Source organism: Acomys minous, assembly GCF_964271855.1.
Source record: "Acomys minous genome assembly, chromosome: 19".
NCBI classification, from domain to species: domain Eukaryota; kingdom Metazoa; phylum Chordata; class Mammalia; order Rodentia; family Muridae; genus Acomys; species Acomys minous.
In genome coordinates this window covers 59,001,140-59,020,911 of record NC_140499.1, presented here as the reverse complement: position 1 = coordinate 59,020,911, position 19,772 = coordinate 59,001,140, and the positions used below count along the sequence as shown (strand labels likewise).

The window sequence follows — 19,772 nt, the reverse complement described above, 5'->3', positions numbered from 1 at the left end:
TGGTACTTTTTCTCCCTGTATGGTATGAATGCTTATGTACATGTTCTGTTATTTTATAAGACTGCCAGGGGACTAAAAACAATAGGTGCATCTGATTATTCTTTAACAGCGCCCAATCCAATTCCTTACAGAGTCATTACATCAAGGAAATCAATTACTGGACTTCTAAGGATAGAAGCAGAAGTCTAGTGAGGATTATATTAGCTATAATAGTGATTATTTTAAGAATAGAGCTCTGAGAAATCCAAGAAAATATGCCTGAGATCTTTCCTGTTTTCAGACTTTGGTAATTTTCTTCATTATGCTTGGAATTGTGTGCAGCGTGCTTCTTATATACATACAGTTCAAATGATGTGGGGAAGAGGAAAAACACTCTATAATAAAAATTTTCCAGCTAGTGAGATGAAAGACACTCAGATGAGCAGACAGGCAGAAACACACACACACACACACACACACACACACACACACACACACACACACACACACAAAGTCTTGGGCACTAGTTCTTAGACATTTAATTCAGGCTCCATTCTCTGAGGTTCACCGTCCATAAACATGGCTGGATCAGGGCAGAGCAATAGTGAACATTCACTCAAGAAGAAGCAAACTGGCTGTAAGAACCAAAAACTGAAATGTTTCCGTACCTTAATGTCAGATGTATCACGCTGACTGTTTCGCCATGCTCTGGAAACAGATGAGAAGGTCCTATCTGCATGGTCAAATTTCCCTCCTTGCAAATTTAGAAAGTAAGTTGTAAAGGGTTCCTAAAAAAAATAATAAGTCAAAAACTTTTTATGTTCTTTCAGATATTTAGAAATCTTTATATCTATATTTTTAGCTAATAGTAGTCATTAGTAATATGCCCAATGGATAAAATGCAAGTTACAGCCAAATTTTTACATTATAGTTCTAAATTTTTCCTCAATGTTTCTATGCCTTCAAAATCTTAGTATCTGTAATATGTTCATCAGCTTCCTTCCTTGCCAAGAATAGATTGCTAATAGCATTTAGACATGAATTAGATGCCTTTGCTTCATTGTTCAGGAAATAGTACAATATGTAATTTCTCTATTGTTATAGCTGGCTCACAATTTATGATTAAGACAAGAAAAATGTTTGGAAGGTTTAAAAGCCTCCTCTTAGTTAAAGAACACTTAAACACATATTAGTGGGTAATTGCTTGGCAGTAGCTAAGCCTGTAAATTACCCCTAAGACTTATGTCTGTCCATACTCTTGTAACAAGCTTTAATTAATGATGTGCTGCTAATGCTTCCCAAAGAAATTACTTTTTAGCACATGAATCACCTTTCAATTTTATAGAAACATTTCTTGTTTAACTAATGTTATCAATACAGAACAGAGCTGGTTATTTGAAAACACATCTTACTCTATTTGGAGCAATGTAACTACCAGAATGTATAAATATATGTTAATGAAACCTTAGTTACTTCTTATTTTAACAAGCTACATTTGAACAGAACCCAGCTGATCTGGTGTGATAGGCATCATCTGAAGACACAGATTTGAAAAAGATACACAATTCTAAAGAGAATGTTTTTATGCTTATGGCAGAGAACACTGGTTAACCCACGTGCGCGTGCACACACACACACACACACACACACACACACACACACACACACACACAAAAGCTCAATTGTTTAAAATTATTTTCAATATTCAAAAAATGCTGATGATTTCCAATCGTTGCACATTCTCCAAAACACGGGGTTTATTTAGTCACGGCCTATTATTCACAGTGGACTTACTATTCTTAGAAGCCACGCGAGAACAAAACTTGCAGTTGAGTAATGAGTACCATAGTGGAACTTGGGAACTTGATCATCTTCCCATGACTCAAATCGTTCGGCAAAGAATGCTGCTCTTTTGGGATTCAAAGCTCCTATTGGCTGCCGTTTGAGGGAGAGAAAGAAATGTAAATGTAATTATCCTGTATTTCTTCCATTCTTTTAAGATTATCCTGTAAGTATGCATGAAATAGAATTTAAATCTAAATGTATTTTCAGTTAGAAAAACAACAGTGTCTATACTCAAAGGAAAAAAATAGGGAAAATTTCACTTTTTTTTCAGCATGGCTAAACAGACAGATAACTAAGTGTGTGAGTAAGCCTGCCATTTCTGTTACACACAGTTTTTTAATAAATCAGTCCCAAAAGTAAACTCATATAAAATAAGGTTGAGCTGCATCATACTTTAGGAAGTACCTATAATTAGAAGCAACAGCCAGAAACATCTCAGAGCTAGGGGAGTCACCTCTGTCTCTGAGAAGAGGATGGAAGAAAGCTGCGAAGAGGGGCTGAACGCAGAGCAAAGTGATTGTAAGAGAAACGGAGGGAGGTTCCGTTAGAACCTTCCACTAACGTAAGCTGAACAAAGAGAGGACAGTGAGCTGTGGTGGTGTCTCTAAGACTGGTGAAATCTTGCATTGCAAGCATTAGGATTTCAGTTCAGATCTCAAGCAGCCACGAAAAAGCTGAGCAAGGTGACATATACCTGTAATTCTAATGCTGGCAAGACACAGAGAGGCACATCCCTGGAGCTTGCTGGAAAGCCAGCCCAGCCTAGTCACTGAGCTTCTGTTTCAGTAAGAGATCATGCCTCAAAAAATAAGGTAGAAAGAGACAGAGGAAGACAGGCAACATCCACTTCTAGCCTACAAGTGCCTGCATGAATTAACATCATCATCATCAATAACAAGAACAAAAAATCCAAGAAATAGTAAGGATATTAAGATCTTCTACTGGATAACGAAGCATTTTAACAGAAGCTCCAGAATCAGGAAAGCTCACGGCTGGTCAGAAGCTTGTTTTGGAAGATAAAGTGAGAACATACCGATCAGTCCTTCTAGCCATGCATGGCAGCCCTCAATGAATGCTATTATTTTTTAAATAATCTTTTAGAACTAAGGTAAGAGAGTTTAAACACAGCAATTGCCTATAAAGCATCCAGCACATTGCTTGACACAGGCATGAAATGGCTGTTGCTATTCAGGGAATACACAAACTGTATAAACCATGAGCTATACTCTGACACTTTCTTAAGGAAGACAGAGTATGCTTGCAACTCTCACAAGGGCCTACAGCTCTAAGAATGTTAAGATCAAGCACATTAAATTGCAATTCAGTCTATGGAAATATTCTGAACTGTACAAAATCTCCACTCTTTACTCAAAATGTAAATACCAATTAAAAAATAACTTCCTTAATGAGATATCAAATTATTTAATATCTCTTAGGAAATTTTATGTTATTCATATTTATAACATCAAGAAAATATCTGACTATTCCTGATAAACTAAAATAAATAACATTAGTTTAAAATAGATATATTCAGAAGTCAGACAGTTAAAAGGGAGCCATGTTCAGACCAGGTCTTAAAATACTTTCCATATTGTTATTATAAGTAGCATTGTGAAGTCATTACCTCGGCTGTACTACTTGTTAGGTACTTTACCTTCACAACTGTTAGTAATTGGCATCATTCTCCTTCAATAGTATCTTGTTTCTGAAGAACGGTGTTTTATATTATCAGTTTTTACTTCACAAGATCATTTTTAAAAAAACATTTAATTGATTACTATTTTAAGTCAGTGTCATTTTACTAATTTAAAAATGTCTTCTTTAAAACTATTAGTTTCAGTACTAAAGAATTATATCTGACTTACTAAATATATGGTAAGAATCAAACTCATTCCAGGAATCCTTTCTTTGTTACAGAACCAATGTGGAAGGCCTTTAAATGTGTTTTAGCTGTTATCCCTAAAGACAGCCATGTAAAAGGAAGAAAAGAAATAAAATCACTAGAAGACAAATTATATGAATTAAAAATAGAATCAATGTGCCTTTTGTATAGTTCAGCAGCGTATTAAGTGTACACTTTATCTGCTCCTATTTTTATTACTCTCCAAATGAGTACCTCAGTGAATCAATAGTTATAGAATCACATTTCTTGAATATAACGCTAAGACCAATTAGGATTGATTTCACTAGCGTCTGAAAGAAGAGGCATCATAGTGAGACCCACGTAGGCAGAGCTCACAGTATCGATTCTGGCTGGTATTGTCACAGTTGGTTTCTGAAGCCTGCTACAGGACAGCTATCAAGACATACCACATTTATTTGCAAGCGTATAAAAAAAGAAGTCACCAAATAAAAGAAGGTTTTAAAAACAGGGAGCAGTGTAGCTGTGCAGTGACAGTGATACACTATCAGCTTACTCAGAGAAGTTACAGTGGGAATACACACATTGAATTATACATTACGGGAAAGCACTGATTTATTGTGGTAATAACATCCACCTCATTAAAAGATTCTGCTTTGCTGCAGTTGGAAGGCTACATATTGTTTACTGCTATAAATTAATGGCAGTGCAAAGAGGACTGTGGAACCATCCTAACAATAGATCTGTAATGACAGTGCTGTATATCACGGCTTCCTCAGCAGCTTCATAATAAAATGGAGACAATGTATTGAGCTAATACATTCTACCATGCTGGCCTATATTTTTCTGACAACTGCTTTAAAAGATGAGCCGAATGCAACTATGTTATAATGCTGCAAAACAGTTAACTAAGCAAGAGTCAGACACCAAAGTGCATCATAGCACTTTAAAAACGTTGTCTAAACTAGCATTTCAAGATGTTTATTCATCTCTGAAGAAGAGCTAAAAGTTAATGCTGACGGCTCCTCTTACTTATCTGTTTTATTATGGATAGCAATTGCCAGGCAGTTCAGGAAGATGTCTTGCACTCTAATCTCATATTGAATTCTGTGTACAATTTAACCTACTTGACAGGATATTATTTTTAATCAACAAAATTTTAAAGGAAGAAATAAAAAATACTGGCATTTAAAACTGGCCATAACTTCTTGGTAACAATAAATAAAAAATATTGATTAAAGGAAAGCAAAAATGCACATAATTCAAGTTCATTATAAAGCAAATCTAAATATCATTAGGACATGGAAAAATAAACAATAAAAAATTTAAGCCCTATAAAATAAAAGTAAAACAGCATGTGAAGGTAAAATAAAAATATAGTAACTTGAAATTTAGAGTATTAGAACTAATAATTATGTAAGAATGGAAATAAAAATTGTAATAAAGTAGAAAAAAATAAAAATGTCAAGAAAACAAATTTCTTAAAAATGATAGGGCAAAGTGACAAGACTTATAGTCTGAACAACATGTCAGTAACTTCATACAAACACCAAGGTGGCATCTCTGGTAGGGTGATGAGTATCTTGTTAATGAGGCAGACACAGGATTTATAAAATGAGAGTGTTTAAATCAGTTTCGTAAGCTTATTAGAATAAAAATGTATTTTCCCTTATTGAGAAGCATTTTTGCTAATTAACAAAAATACTCCATGTAAAGTAGCCAGCTCAGTTCCGACACAGAGAAAGTTATTCTTCTCAATTATTTCTGTTCTGAGCTTATTTAATCAGGGATATTTAAGAAAAAAGGTCATCAATCAAGCCTGATGATGAAACATTATAATCCCAACAGCGAGGTAGGATGAAAGCACCACTGTGCATCACTGGAGCCTCCCTGTTTGCTAGGCTCCCTCACCACAGTGATATTTCCACAAGTAAACTCACTTTTCAAAGATCTAGGCACATAAATAATTTATATGAAAATCTGGAAAATATCAAAGCAATTGAAGCTCATCCTTTATCACATTAATGAAAAACCAGTTTTGATTTCATAGACCCCTTAAGACTTCACTGACTCTTAACTACTTAACTAAAAGTAGCTTCTTTTTCTTTTCTTCAAATTTTGAGAACTATAACTGGAAGTTACTTAATAAAATAATGCTTCCAGACTGAATTTTGTAACTGATAAAATCTGATTATTTATTCACACACGCTAATATATGTGAGTTATGTATCCTACTTTGAAATGAAGTAGAAAGTAACTTAGCTTAAAATCAATTTCAGTCTTAGTGACCTGAATGTAAGACTGTTTTTATCCACCCGAATCTGGTGTGCTAGATGGTGTTTTCCCCAATTTCGGTATCCACACACTATCTTTCAAATATGACTTTTATTCAGTAGGTTTATCTGAGAGCCGTGTGTGTGTGAGGCCCTCAGGAGAGCTCTTGTGCAAAGCCAATCCCGCGACCTCAGCTTCTGTTACATCATAGGCTGGCAGCATCATTCCTTCCTTCCCTCTGATGCTTACATATGAACTGCTGCAGTTGATAGTCAACCTTTCAGGGGTGACAGTCCACAAACTCCAGGACCACATTTGTAGCACTGAGGCCAAGACAGTCACGAAGAATTGGCAAGAAACCTCAGAAATCCTATATTGCAGAGATTTGTTTAAATGAACAAACTTCTGAAATCCACAAGTCTCAGACTTTTCCGCACCTTATAGTGTAATTTTTCTTGAGAGAAACTTTTAAGAGAAAGTTAAAGAGAGAGGAAAGCGGGCATGGAGCACATCGCAGGAGTAACTGCCCTGAAAGAGTTAAAGAACTCTTTTTTGCAAAGATCCATTTTTGTGGTGCACAGAACGGGGGAAAGATGTCAAACAGGGAAAGGGTTCCAGAAGGGAGCACAAGTGACCACTACAGCTCTGCTTAGGATCATGATGATCTCCTGAAAGCCGTCCCACCTTGTCATGTACACGCAGTATGGCTGGAAAACCGGAATCGGCGCACAAGCAGAGTTTATCTGCTTCTAAAAGTAGAGCGTGCCAGGACACACCGACATGTCAAAATATTAAGGGCAAGGTATATTTGGTGTATATAAACAGATTAAGGCTTCAAGTTTAGAGAATGAATGGTAAAGGAAATGTTACATGAAAAACAGTCAATGACTTGTAATTTTTGGTTGGGGAATATTCTAGGAAGTAGGTATATAGGCCCCCAAAGATGCTTTACCTGATGACGATGCTTCTGTTTGTTGGATACAAATGAGGATTAGCTCTCAGAACCTTCAATAAATTAACCCACTATCTTCAAAAACAGTTCTGCCACACGTAGTTGTGAAAATGCTGAGTCTGGGAGAAGTGGCTGGTCATCTGCTTAGTGGCAGCAGAGAGACAGGGCCCTGGGACCAGGGGATAGTGGCACGCACCTCGGATTCTAGCAGTTAGAAAGTAAAGCTGACTGGCCGACTTCTGTGGGTTCAGGGTCAGCCTGGTCAACACAGTGAGGTCCAGGCCAGCCAGGGCTACACAGTGAGACCCATGTCTTAAAAAAGGAAGAAAGAAGTTAAGACATACTACTTGAAAGTCTGTATCAGGGTTTCCAAAAGTAGAGAGTGCCAGCACAATACTCACAGAGAAGGCAAAGCACGAGTTTAGAACAGAAAAACTGGCACATCCACTGTTCTCTCACGGTTTCTACAGTATAATGAAGTAGCCAGCTCCAAAACATGTTGTTAAGGTATTTCTTCCAACTTACGTACTATCTGGGGAAGCACTTTAGGAGACAGTATCACAAATAGAAAAATGCATATTTTTATCTTGAGGACACTTAAGACATGCTTAAAATGGTTTTTATAAAAAAAATATGTAGTTACTAATGTCTCCTATTCTTTCCTTTTAACTTTGATACCCGTGCACCGTACCAGTGAACCCAAATGAGAGCCAGGAACCTATGTGTTGCCGGGGCTTCCTACAGACAACCACACTTAGTAGGTCTTCAGGTTGCAGCCCATCTGCCTTTCAGGACACAAAATAAACAAAGAGACTTTGTTATTCGGGCCACAGTGCAAGGTAGGAAGCATAACTGTTTTATCTCAGTTCGAGCATCTTCTGCATCTAAGCGGCATATGTAACAAGCCTGGTCATCATTTTTACACAAGCTTGGCTTATAGGGCGTTTTGTCACATGTTATATATGCCAGAGATGGCTTGGTACTTATCTTCAAACACCTAGGCTTTATTTAATATTGTCAAGAAAAAAAATTCCATCAGCATGCTTCTGTAGCTTTTAGAGTTAACAAATAAGCACTTTGGCTTTCAGTAACAGGGATATTTTTAATCCCTTGAAAACACATTATACACTGTGCATTAAAATATAACCACTATCCCTTACAATTTAATAAAGACATCTTGGGAAAAATAAAAGTATTCCAGCTTACTTATGGTGCCTATGGAGAATTCAAATAATTTCAAACATTCAAAATGCTAGAATCAGGAGTGAATGCCACTACACATCTGCTTTACTCAGCTTCAGTTAGTATTATGGGGACTACTCTTACTAAATGTTCTTAATCTGAGTCTGAGAAAGTCACATAAGCTGATGGATACAATATGGTTGGAACAATGCAAGTACTGAGGTACATGCCAAGAACAGCCCAAGTAACAATTCTAAACCCTAAATATAATTTATAAAAACTGTTTTAAATTAATTATAAAATAGTAAAGAGAAAAGGGGTACAATGTTGATAAAAAATATTAATTTGCACATAAATACAACTATTCAATTTCAGAACCAACTTAAGACCATTAAAATCAAGTAATTTAATAAATGTTAATAGTTCTAAGTAGTTCAATAGCTTACATTCATAGCCGAGTAACAAAAATAGAAGAGGAAAATGGGCTTAAGATTAATAAGAAGAGGTTGTTGCCCATTTTGACTGGAGAGACTATTATATTTGGGGGAAAATGTTAAAAATCACCGTAACACAGACTAGAGCTAAGGAGTTAGCTTGGTGGGTAAAGTGCTTGTTGTGCGAGCCTGATGCCCAAGTTAGGGTCCAGGGGGCCATGAAAAACTGGACACAGTAGTTCATGCACCTACACTCACAGCAAACCTCTACAGAGACATGGAGAAGACTACAGAAGAAGCCCTGAACTTCAAAAGCCGCCTAGTCTGGCATATACAGCAGTGAACAAGAGGGATGCTGTAGAAAGCAAGGTGAGTGGTGAAGACTGATGGCTACGGTTGTCCTCTGCTCTCCACGTGGTGGTGCAGGCACACCACCCTTCTGCCCACCCCAAGATTTAAGAGCTGGGCGTGGTGGTGCACGCCCTTAATCCCAGCACTCGGGAGGCAGGGACAGGCAGATCGCTGTTGAGTTCGAGGGCAGCCTGGTCTACAAAAGCGAGTCTAGGACAACCAAGGCTACACAGAGAAACCCTGTCTCGAAAAACCCAAAAATAAATAAATAAATAAATAAATAAATAAATAAATAAATAAAATGGTAAGGGTACAGTAGTAGAAGCTGGAAGTGCCAATGCATAGGTAAGCACCTGAGCTGTATACTAGCTGAGAACCCCTGCAGGCTGCTGGGAAAGGGAGAGTCACTTTGCTTTAAGGCATGGGCCCTCGTAGGCTGCCCATGCTCCACACAAGGACCCATACCTAGAAGTGTATGGGTAGTGCAAATAGGATTTGGGGACTAGGCCAAGCGTGGTGATACACACCTTTAATCCTAGCACTTGGGAGGCAGAGGCTTGTGACTTCCAGGCTAGCCTGGTCTACAAAAGGGAGTCCAGGACAGCCAAGGCCACACAGAGAAATCCTGTCTCGAAAAACCAGAAAGAAAAAACAAAAAAATTTGGGCCATTAAAAACAAAACAAAACAAAATAAAACAGACATGAAATCTGGAAAGGTTGGGAAGATGTGGATGGTTCAAGAAGGAAGGGGTGTGGGTAAATATAATCAACATATTGCGGATTTAAAACCGTTAAACTGTATTTGTCAAAAGAACCTGAGTTATAAGGCATCGCTTACAGGTTCTGTGCATTCAGAGAACTGTGACTAATTCACCACCTCTAGAGGCAATACACTTAAGTCAGTAGTTATAAAAACAGGCAACAAAAAGTTTCGCCCATCTTGCTTAAGAGAAGAGCCTGGGCTGAAGAACTAGGCGCCTTGAAGTGCTATCACCAGTTATTCCATTTTAAGGTCAATTTTAAAAAAGCAGACTTAAAAATGATTATTTACACTTACCTCTGTTTTTCATGTACTTTAATATGTAATACTTACATTTACTTAACATCAATATTTAAATTATAATCACTTATAAAAACAGATTGTAACATCTTGTGAGCTGTCTCAATCTTTCTTCCAAATGAAGAACCTTTTAAAACGACTCTAAACGTTTTACAATTTAACATCATGGTAAGTTACTTTAAAATACGTAGGTGTCAAAAAGCACATTAGCTAAGAATTTTGAGAATGAAGATAATAACACCTAGGCTAAAAATTCTGAGAATGAAAACGGTGATCTTTTTTCCAAAACAGTTTGTAGTTTTAAAACTGAGTTGAGTGTTTTCTATTAAAAGGAAACTGGGCTTCTTAAATAAATGGCTCAATTCTAATTCTAGGGCAGGGAGTGAGTAGAACACCCTGGGGCACTGTGTGCCACAAGAAAACGGAGCCATCATACATTAACGGGGGTATTAGTTGGTCTTCCATCACCACGCCCACCCATCACCACGCCCACCCATCACCACGCCCACCCATCACCACGCCCACCCATCACCACGCCCACAACACCCGACAGAAAGAACTTAAGGTGTAAAGTTTTATGTTTCGGTCCACCGTGGTGGGAAAGCGATGCAGGGCAGCTCAGCGCGTGGTGGCAGGAGCACGTGGTAGCTGTTCACACCACGCAGGAGCACCCAGGAACCAGAGAAACCAGCATCCTCAAAGGCCTGCCCCTTAAGACCTACTCCTGCCACTCGGGCTCAGTCTCCTAAATGTCCTACAGCCTCTCAGAGCAGAGCTACGAGATAAGGAAGGAGCTTGCAAAATGGAGCTGGGGTGCGCTTAGAGAGTTTGACACAGAAAGACAAGCATGGGCTACAAGGTAGGCCTTGTTTAACACAAGGAGGTCTGAAGAAAGCTATTCCCACTCTACTATGAAGAAGTCTATAAAATCCTAACTTTTTTTTTTGAGATCCTCATAGAGAACTGAGGTTGAGTCAAGTGAGCCAAACCCCTCAAATTGACAAGAGGTACAGAAATATAAAATGTTGACAAAGGAATTGTAGCAAAATAAGTAAATTAATCATTAAAAAAAGAATGTTAAAACACTCAGTTTTAATGAACGTATCATTTCATAAAAGTTTGGTAGATCCAAAGACAAGGGCATTTATTACCATACATCTTTAAGATGCATAGGGTGTACCTGAAAAATAGCCTGAGCATGTAAAAACAGGAGACCAGAGAGGTCCTCTATATGACCCAGGCTCACAGGATGTGACTTACTGTTACTGGGATTAGGTACAAAACATCACTAAAACTAACCCTTCTTATATATATGACCATGCCAGGGCCTGGGCAAATGCAGGGAAGGAAAATGGACAACACTTGACTACACGAGGCAGACATCCTGCCTCTGGAATAGGGACAGAGCAAAAACCCTTCTGTAGTGAGAATCTTGGTGTCTTAAAAGAGCCAGTTATGTTATATAAACATGGTTTTGTTTTAATCCCAGGTGTGGGACATGGGGCTCCTTGAGGCTGTCCTCAGCAGCAGACTATCTGCCTCATCTGTGCTCTGGCTGGGGTGTGATTCTGCCAGCTGAAGATAGTTTAATTCTGGGAAATCTAGAGAGGGTATAAAAAGCCCAAAGGCCAAAGAGAGGAGGCACGGCTGTCCCTCCTGCTGGTTCCTGCTCCTGATGAGGCTGTTGCTGATTTGTCAAGTGGTCATGAGAAAAGAGAGACAGTAAGAAGAAATTGGAGATATCCTGATGAGACAAAGATTGGACTTCCCCCAAGGAACTCAGTGTCTGTAAAGAACAGGGAGTAGTCTACAGAGGCCTATGACCTTTCCCCTCTAATCTTCTCTCTCTCTTATCTGGTGGTGGAGGGTTGGAAGGGATTAGAGTGAAATAAGGGTTGGAAGAGAGGTAGAGATATAAGAATATAATAAAATAAAATAAAATATAAAATCTCTCTTTGACAAAACTTATAACCAATGCAAAGGGGAGATCTATCCTGGGAGACAAATAGGAAAATCTCCCCTATTCAAGATCTTGTCAGATGCAAAGCACAGTTTGGATGACATGAGAGCTGGGGTCCAGAAAGCTGAGAAGCACCATACAGACCACAACGCTTAAGACTGCACCTGGACCCATCACAACCTGACCCTTAGTAGCCAGCACTAGTAAGTTTACTTGTAGGGAAAAAGCAAAGTATACGGTATAAGCTTACGGAATCTGATGGAGGAAACCCAAGCCTGTGCAGCTCTGAAGACAGAACTGATATGTGAAATAAGGAGCAAAAAAACGAGAAGTAGGATTTCAAACAGTCATAGAAGGGATGGAGAAATGTCTCAGTGGGTAGAATGCCTGCCACACAAGCATCAGGACCCGAGGGGAAAGAAGGCTGCAGAAGCAAAAGGGGTCAAGGACATGGCCCACAGAATCCACTCAACAGGGCTCACAGAGACTAAGTTGACAACCACTGCGTGGGTCTGATCTAGGTCTTCTGCACATGTTACGGTTGTTAGCTTTGTGTTCTTGGGGGACTCCTGACAGTAGAAGCGGGGGCCACCTCTGACTCTTTTGCTGCTTTGGGGACCCTTTTCTTCCTACTGAGTCACCTCCTCCAGCCTTGATATGAGGTTTGTGCCTAGTTTTAATGTGACTTCAAATGCCATGATTGGTTGATATCCCTGGGAGGCCTGTTCTTTTCTAAAGTAAAATGGAGGATTGGTTCTAGGATAGAGGACAGATGATAGTGGGGATTGGGAAAAAGGGGGAAGGGAAATTATGGTCAGGATGTAATATAGGAGAGAAAGATAGAGAGATAACAGAAAGTGAGAAGTAAGATTTCAAACAATTGTATAAGAAATGGGGAAATGGCTCAGCTGGTAAAATGGCTGCTACACAAGCATAGAGACCTGAGTTCAAATCCTTACTAGGCATGTATCTGGGTGTCGTGGAATGTGCCTGTAATTTCAGATAGCAGACAGGAAGATCCCAGAGGCATGCTGACTAATCATGAGCTCCATATTCACTAAAAGACACTGTCTCAAAAACATAAGACGAAAATGATAGATGATCCCTGACATTGACCTTGGTCTTCATATGCACATAGACACAAACACATACAACATGCATAAACCACACACACAAATAATAAAACAGGCCATATCAAAATTAACATTAAGTATAAGTGACACCAATACTCAAATTAAAATGTAGAGACTGCAAGACTGGATATCATATGACATAGTAGTAGATAGTGTATACAAAAAGTATTGTTAAAAGACAAAGATTTGGGTTTTTAAAGATGGAAAGAAGATAGTATAAAGAGTCAATGAAACAACATTGTCATATAAACATCAGAAAAAGCAGAGGTATTACTACTAAGTATAAGATGAGATATTACAGAATATGCACACTTTTATTAGAAAAAATATAATTTGTAAGTGTGTGTGTGTGTGTGTGTGTGTGTGTGTGTGTGTGTGTGTGTGTATGTTAGCTTCCTGGGATTCCTACAACAAAGTACCACAACTGAATGGCTTCAAATGACAGAAACTTACCACCATCTATTTACAGAGAATTCTGAAATCAAGCTCTTGTCAGTGTCAGGGACATGATTTCCCTGAAGCTTCTTGAAGAGGGTCCTGCTTGGCAGCCTAACCCTAACCTCAGCTTCTGTTATCACAGCTCTCTCTGCTGGTCACGTGTCCTCATCTTCTCAAAGGCACATCAACATCACTAGCATTGGGTTTGGGTTCACCCTAATGATTGCACTTTGGAGTTATTATACCAGAAGATACCTCATTTACACACATAAAAAAGCCTATTCATGCATACCAGATTAAGAATTTATGGCTTTAATATTCTTTAAAAATTTTTGAATCTGAGTCCTTAAATGTATCTTTTGAGGACACAGCCAATCCTTATATGGTGAAAAGTACAACCTGAAAGATTTTAAACAAGTCTAATTTACTCTACTTTTTCAGTAATGAAATTAATTAAATAAAAGATACCACATTCATGAATTATAAAATTCAACATTGTTGATACCTTGCAGACTTTCTAAAAGTTAGAAATCAGCAAGCTAATTCTTAAAAACAAAAAACCCAGAACTGTTAATTTTGAAAAGAAATATAGCTGAAAGAGTCACAAAACTTGATTTCATGATATACCGTAAAAGTTAAAGTAACCAAGACAGAGTGGCACTCACACGAGGATAGGCACACATTAGATGGAGCAGAATCTTCAAGGAGACCTGTACATACACAATCCATCAATCCACCAAACAATCAAGACTACTCAAGACAGTTATTTCTTGTTACAGTACATTTAAGTGTGTGTGTGTGTGTGTGTGTGTGTGTGTGTGTGTGCGCGCGCGTGCACGTGTGCCACAGTGCATACATATCATGCTGCACATGTGGAGGTCAGAGACATCTTGTGGCAGTCAGTTTCTCCTCTTCCACGGTGCAGGTCCCAGGGATCTAACTCAGTTATTAGACTTAGTAGCAGGTCAAACTCCACAGTCTTTGCAATAGATTAGACTCATGTGTATTGAAAGAAAGAACCTCACCATCTAACGTTACACCTCTAACACATTCTAGAACAGCAACAAATAAGTAACATGAGCAGCACAATACAAGAGACTAATGTTATGTGTTTCAATTTGTTTCTAGAAAAGCTAATTATCACCACTGAGTCACATCACTAGGTCATGCAGATAATTCAAATCAGCAGCTCCCAAACCTACACACACACACACACACACACACACTTGAAATCACAGAACTCCTGCAATGAATCCAGAGTTCCAACCCAAGCAACTGCCAGGTCTTTATCTTCCTTCCTACAAGTACGACTCATGAAATGCTCTATTTTTAACACTGACATACTTTTATCTTCTTTGTATGTTTATAAACCTACAGAAATGACTTCCTATTATTCTTTCATATTTCTGTTGAATATTTTATGTAAGAATTTCAGGCTATAAAGTGACTTAAATTTTTATGTTTTTAACCACTATAAAATAAACTGTATGGTCAATTGATTATATTAGGGGAACGTAAAAAACCAACATGGCATAGGGATAGAATTCTAGAATTTCTTCTAAAAAGGGAATACCACAAGTTCCTAAGGACTACTGAGCATGACAATTTTACACTGCTTTGACTAATTGTGATCATTACTAATGGCTCATCATTACCTTGTCTGTATTTTACAAAGTTACCATTCATCCTACAGCATGTCACAGTGAATCTTTAACTTCCCCAATCACTGACCTATTCAAACTAATTTTAAAGTTAGGTTAGTATAATTTACCACGATTGTTTCCAGTAAAACACACAATTTTCATGTCTTTCTACACTAAAAGACGTTGCTACTCCATTGTCTAGTCTAATGTTTATCCTGCGGTAACGGCATGCTTACACTGCCTATCCTTCCAAACTATACAATTACATTTTCAAACATTATTTTTCTGAAAGCTAGGTTGTATAAAATATAGGTTTTCTGATCAATCTATAATTGCTATGATGTGGCATATAGTCTGTTGGAAAGGTCTTTAATAATAGATGATTTCATTTACTACTGTTTTGAGCTCAGTCCTCAGAAAAATGTAAAAAAAAAAAAAAAGAGCACCTAGTAAGTATTAAATAATTGTTATTCAAATAATTGTTAACAATAAAAAATGAAAAAAATGGAGAAAAGAGTAAGAGACAATTTATTACATTATCCATTATTTTAAAAAAACACTGTATGCCATTCACATTTTAAAATGATAGAGTACAGCTGTGCATGGCTCAGCACTTGGGAGGCAAGAGGCCTGCTTGGCCTTCATAGTGAGTTTCAGAACAGACAAAGCAACATAGTAAAACCCTGTCTCAAAATAATAAAATTTAAAACCCCAATAAATACATCAATATTATAGGATATACAAGGATAAGATAGTGATATGAGTATATTTTAAAACTGCAAAATATGTAAATTTAAAAGATCCCAAGTTTAATTTTATAATACTACAAAAATATTTTAGCCTGAAATTAGGACTTTTTTAAAAATGTGAAAGATTTCCCAGGTTTTTTGGAAAACAAGTTTTAACAGAAGGTGTTCCCTACTGTGAATCTACCAGAGTTTGTAACTAAAAACTAGACTAGAAAAGTAGAAAGCACTGTGGAATAAAGCCATTAGTGGTGTGTAAATAAAACAATTAATTTATAAATTACTATAATTGTCACTCTACACAGAGCAGTGTAGCATGGTCAAGAAGGAATAACTAACCTTGAGAAGGATTACTGACTGGCAGTGTGTGCCTGCTGTACGTCAGGATTAGCCATCGTCCTGACAGTAACAGTAACCAAAATCCATTTCAGTTACTTCAGTTTATCATTTTCTGATTAATGTTAAGAAACAATGTCATCGGAAGCTGCTTAAATTAAGTATTGGGTTAAACTCTGTTAGAGTCATTTAAAAGTTTCCCCAGAAAAAAATTTCTAGTAAGAAGTTAGGTCTGTTTAATTACCTTACACACACACACACACACACACACACACACACACACACACACACACACACACATGCCTATTTGTACTTTGACGAACTTGGCATTAAGTTCTGAGGTAAAAATTGAATAACCACAGTTTAAACTAATATGCAACACTAACTGAAAAAAATAATAATTCAAGTAATTAAAATAGACTAATATACCAATATAATATTTAGGGGTATTAAAAAAAAAGGTTGCTACAAAGAATTCCTAAAAGAAGTAACTTGCTAATGGCAGCAAACTGCCACATACCTGCAAGTTCAGACTCTCCAGGCTGTCCCTAAATTGCACCTTCACTGCCTTTCCCCTACACGACACTAAGACTTTTCAGAAGACTGCTGCACTCGCCTTCTAGCTCTCTTATTACTTGCTATATTTTCTAATTATTCATTTTCCTTGAATTCTATTTACTTCTATTAAATTAAGAGTTTCACTCTTGGCACTTACTCTGTGTCATGACTTCTTACAGGTTCTTCTGCTTCCTAATCCTCTGCTTCTGGATGTTTCTTTACATCTTTCTGGTTGCTTTAGTCTTTGTTCCCCCTTTACAGTGGAGGCTGTGTTTAAATGTTTACCATATCTGGCTGCAACCCACTTTTAAAAATGAGGTGTTAAGGCAGCAGACATATGTGGAACACAGAGCTGTGTGTCCCAGTGGGTTTCAGGAAGGTAAACCAGGTGGGTCCTGAGCAAAGCCCCAAGATGGTATCATTTTAAAAGTCTTCTCTCTTGATCTATCAGCATATCTAAAGAGCAGCACAACCTTGTCTCACTACGTGGGACTAGACAGATGGCTGGTGAAATCTGACATCAGGACAGTACCAAGGGCTCGGCACCTTCACTGTTCAGCATCCAAGGCTTTCTTTCCTTAGCTACAAACCCTGCTTCTACTGTATATGGTGTTCTGTTAATCAGAAACCTCTGGTGTTTTTCAAAGAACTAAGTCTTTTGCCAATACAAAGAGAAAGGCAATTGGACTTGGTAAAGAAATGGATATTATGTACCTAAACTATTGTTTCTGGTTATACCTGAGGTCTACAGTTCACTGATAGGGACAGACCTGTCATTACCACATGAAGAACACGTGTGATCCTGGGAGCTCCTTCACCTCACTCAATCTGAGTCTCCTAATCTGTGAGTGACAGTAGTTTTATATTTCTTACGAAGTTACTGAGTGGAGTCAAGAAGACAGACCATGTACATGTTACTGTGTAAGGCAACTTTGAGAGCATCCCTGAGACTCCTACAAATCTACCCTGAACTAGTCTGACACCAGTTCGTGCTGGCCAGACTATAGTTCCCAAACAGTGTGGAAAACGATTCATGCTATAATCTCTAAGATTAAGATGGCATAAACAGCACCCAGGTGTGATGCAAGGAATAAAAAGTCTTAGTGTAGAATAGTAGATTATGAATGAATAAATGATTTAGTATCAGGATCTCAGAAAAAAATGTTGAAAAGATTTCTTACCATTTGTCAAGGCATACCATATAATTTAATCTGTAAACACAGTAGGTGGGCGTTGTATGTTCAGAAGAAGTAACTTATATGAGTATGTTGTGGGCCATGCTTGTTATTTCTGGAGACTGAGACAGGAGGATCATGAGTTTGAGGAAAGCCTTACCAAAATCTAAATGTGATTTCAAGCCCAGTCTGAGTCATAAAGAAAACACTGTCTCAAATATGACAACCATCTTTTTAGTAAGTGGTGTTGAGTGCATTTACTACTTATATTTGATCTGCTTTATGCCATGCATAATCACAAGTGGATTTTACAAGTAAATCCCCAAAAATATTAAAAATTCTAAAAGCAAAAAAAGTCTTAGTTTATCTCCTCAGCCACTTATTTTCCTGCATTATATATTTAAAACAATTTAAGATCAATTATCTGTTGTTCTAATGTTATAAAACTTTTTTTTCCTAGCATGAATTACTTTGGTTTCAGTAAATGCCAACAAATAGAAAACAAAGTAAATGCTGCTGTACCCATGTTTAAGCAATATTCCCTACCAGCCGAATGCATTCTTTCCCCTCTGTGACATCTAGATGGTATATTGATTCCTGGTGTATCTGTTCCAGAGCAGACTGAAAGCACTGGCATTCGTCAGAAACAGCACTTAAAACTTAAAGAGATAAAGAAGTGCTGTCTGATCAACAACAGTTAAATGTCGGTAGTCAATTCCAGGTCAAGATGTTTGCTGTATAGTAAGTGTGCATGTTAGAGAGAGGTATCTCATACGTAAAAATATACACACCAATCTACAACAGCAGAGGGGTGGGCGCGTGTGAGAACGCACCAAACACAATCAGCTATGAGTAAATAAATCCAGTGTCGGGTTGTCATTCCCTCCTCTGGGGGCTTCTCAGAATTTCCTTGTAAGAAACACTAACTGGACAAGAGCAATGGAGGCTGGAGATTACAGCATTGTGACACAGGTTATAAAAGCAGTGAAACAGACATGATTTCATAGACTGACCGAGGCCGAACTTTAAACTTCCCCTACTTGAAAGGTAAAGTCAAGAGAGCACACGCTTTGGGATGCGGTCCTCTGTCACATGCAGCTCTTCTGTGTGTTCTGAATGGGTGTAACAGCGCGCTATATGTCTGCACTCCACGGATAAAAAAGGGTTTTCTTTATTCTTTATCTCAAACTCTCCTTAGTATACCCTTTATTTTAAAACTACAAATTCTAAATAATTAAAAAAAACTATTTTCTTGTTTCTTGATAATTCTTGGGGTTTTTTTTTCACTCATAGACTTCAACTTTTTGGTAGGACGGTTTTCTTTTATTACTTCATGCTTCTAGAAATTATATAGTGCTAGGTGCACAATGACAATCCATAAAGGGTCAGTAATCATTAAAAATCAGGTAAGTGTTATTATCAGGAGTTCTCTAGTTTGAATCAAACACACGGGGGTTTTGTTTTGTGAAACTGTCTTAATCAAAAAGCCTACACTAATCTTTTTTTTTTTTTAATCATTAACTAGGACAAAGACAAGAGAAGTTTATTTAGAAAAAAGCTTTCCCTTCCCAGCGGTACTAAGCTGAGGTTAGATTAACTATCTATTCTGCCTGGGAACGCACAAGACGGTGACTGCACAGAACAAAGCTCCTGTATGCAATCCCCAAAAAAGAATAAAACAAAACCAAACATATCCCAGCATATATAAATATATATATTTATTTGTATGTATGTATGCAGATACCTCAATAAAACTAGAGATCTGTGCACAATACACACTATTTCCTTTTCATATTATCACTCTGCTGGTCTCTACATTAAAACGTAGTCAGTTATAAACTCACA

General features: G+C 37.7%; 1 protein-coding gene across 5 annotated transcripts in view; it reads right to left on the bottom strand.

Moving 5' to 3' along the window:
• Positions 1-19,772, bottom strand: part of LRBA (LPS responsive beige-like anchor protein) — a 539,428-nt gene that overhangs the window by 140,622 nt on the left and 379,034 nt on the right. For all 5 annotated transcript variants that reach the window (XM_084768541.1, XM_084768543.1, XM_084768544.1 and 2 more), the window contains 2 exons: positions 1,774-1,914; positions 648-767 (listed from right to left, as the gene is read on the bottom strand). In XM_084768541.1, coding sequence (XP_084624667.1) covers positions 648-767; positions 1,774-1,914 — 261 coding nt within the window. The remainder of the gene's footprint in view (positions 1-647; positions 768-1,773; positions 1,915-19,772) is intronic.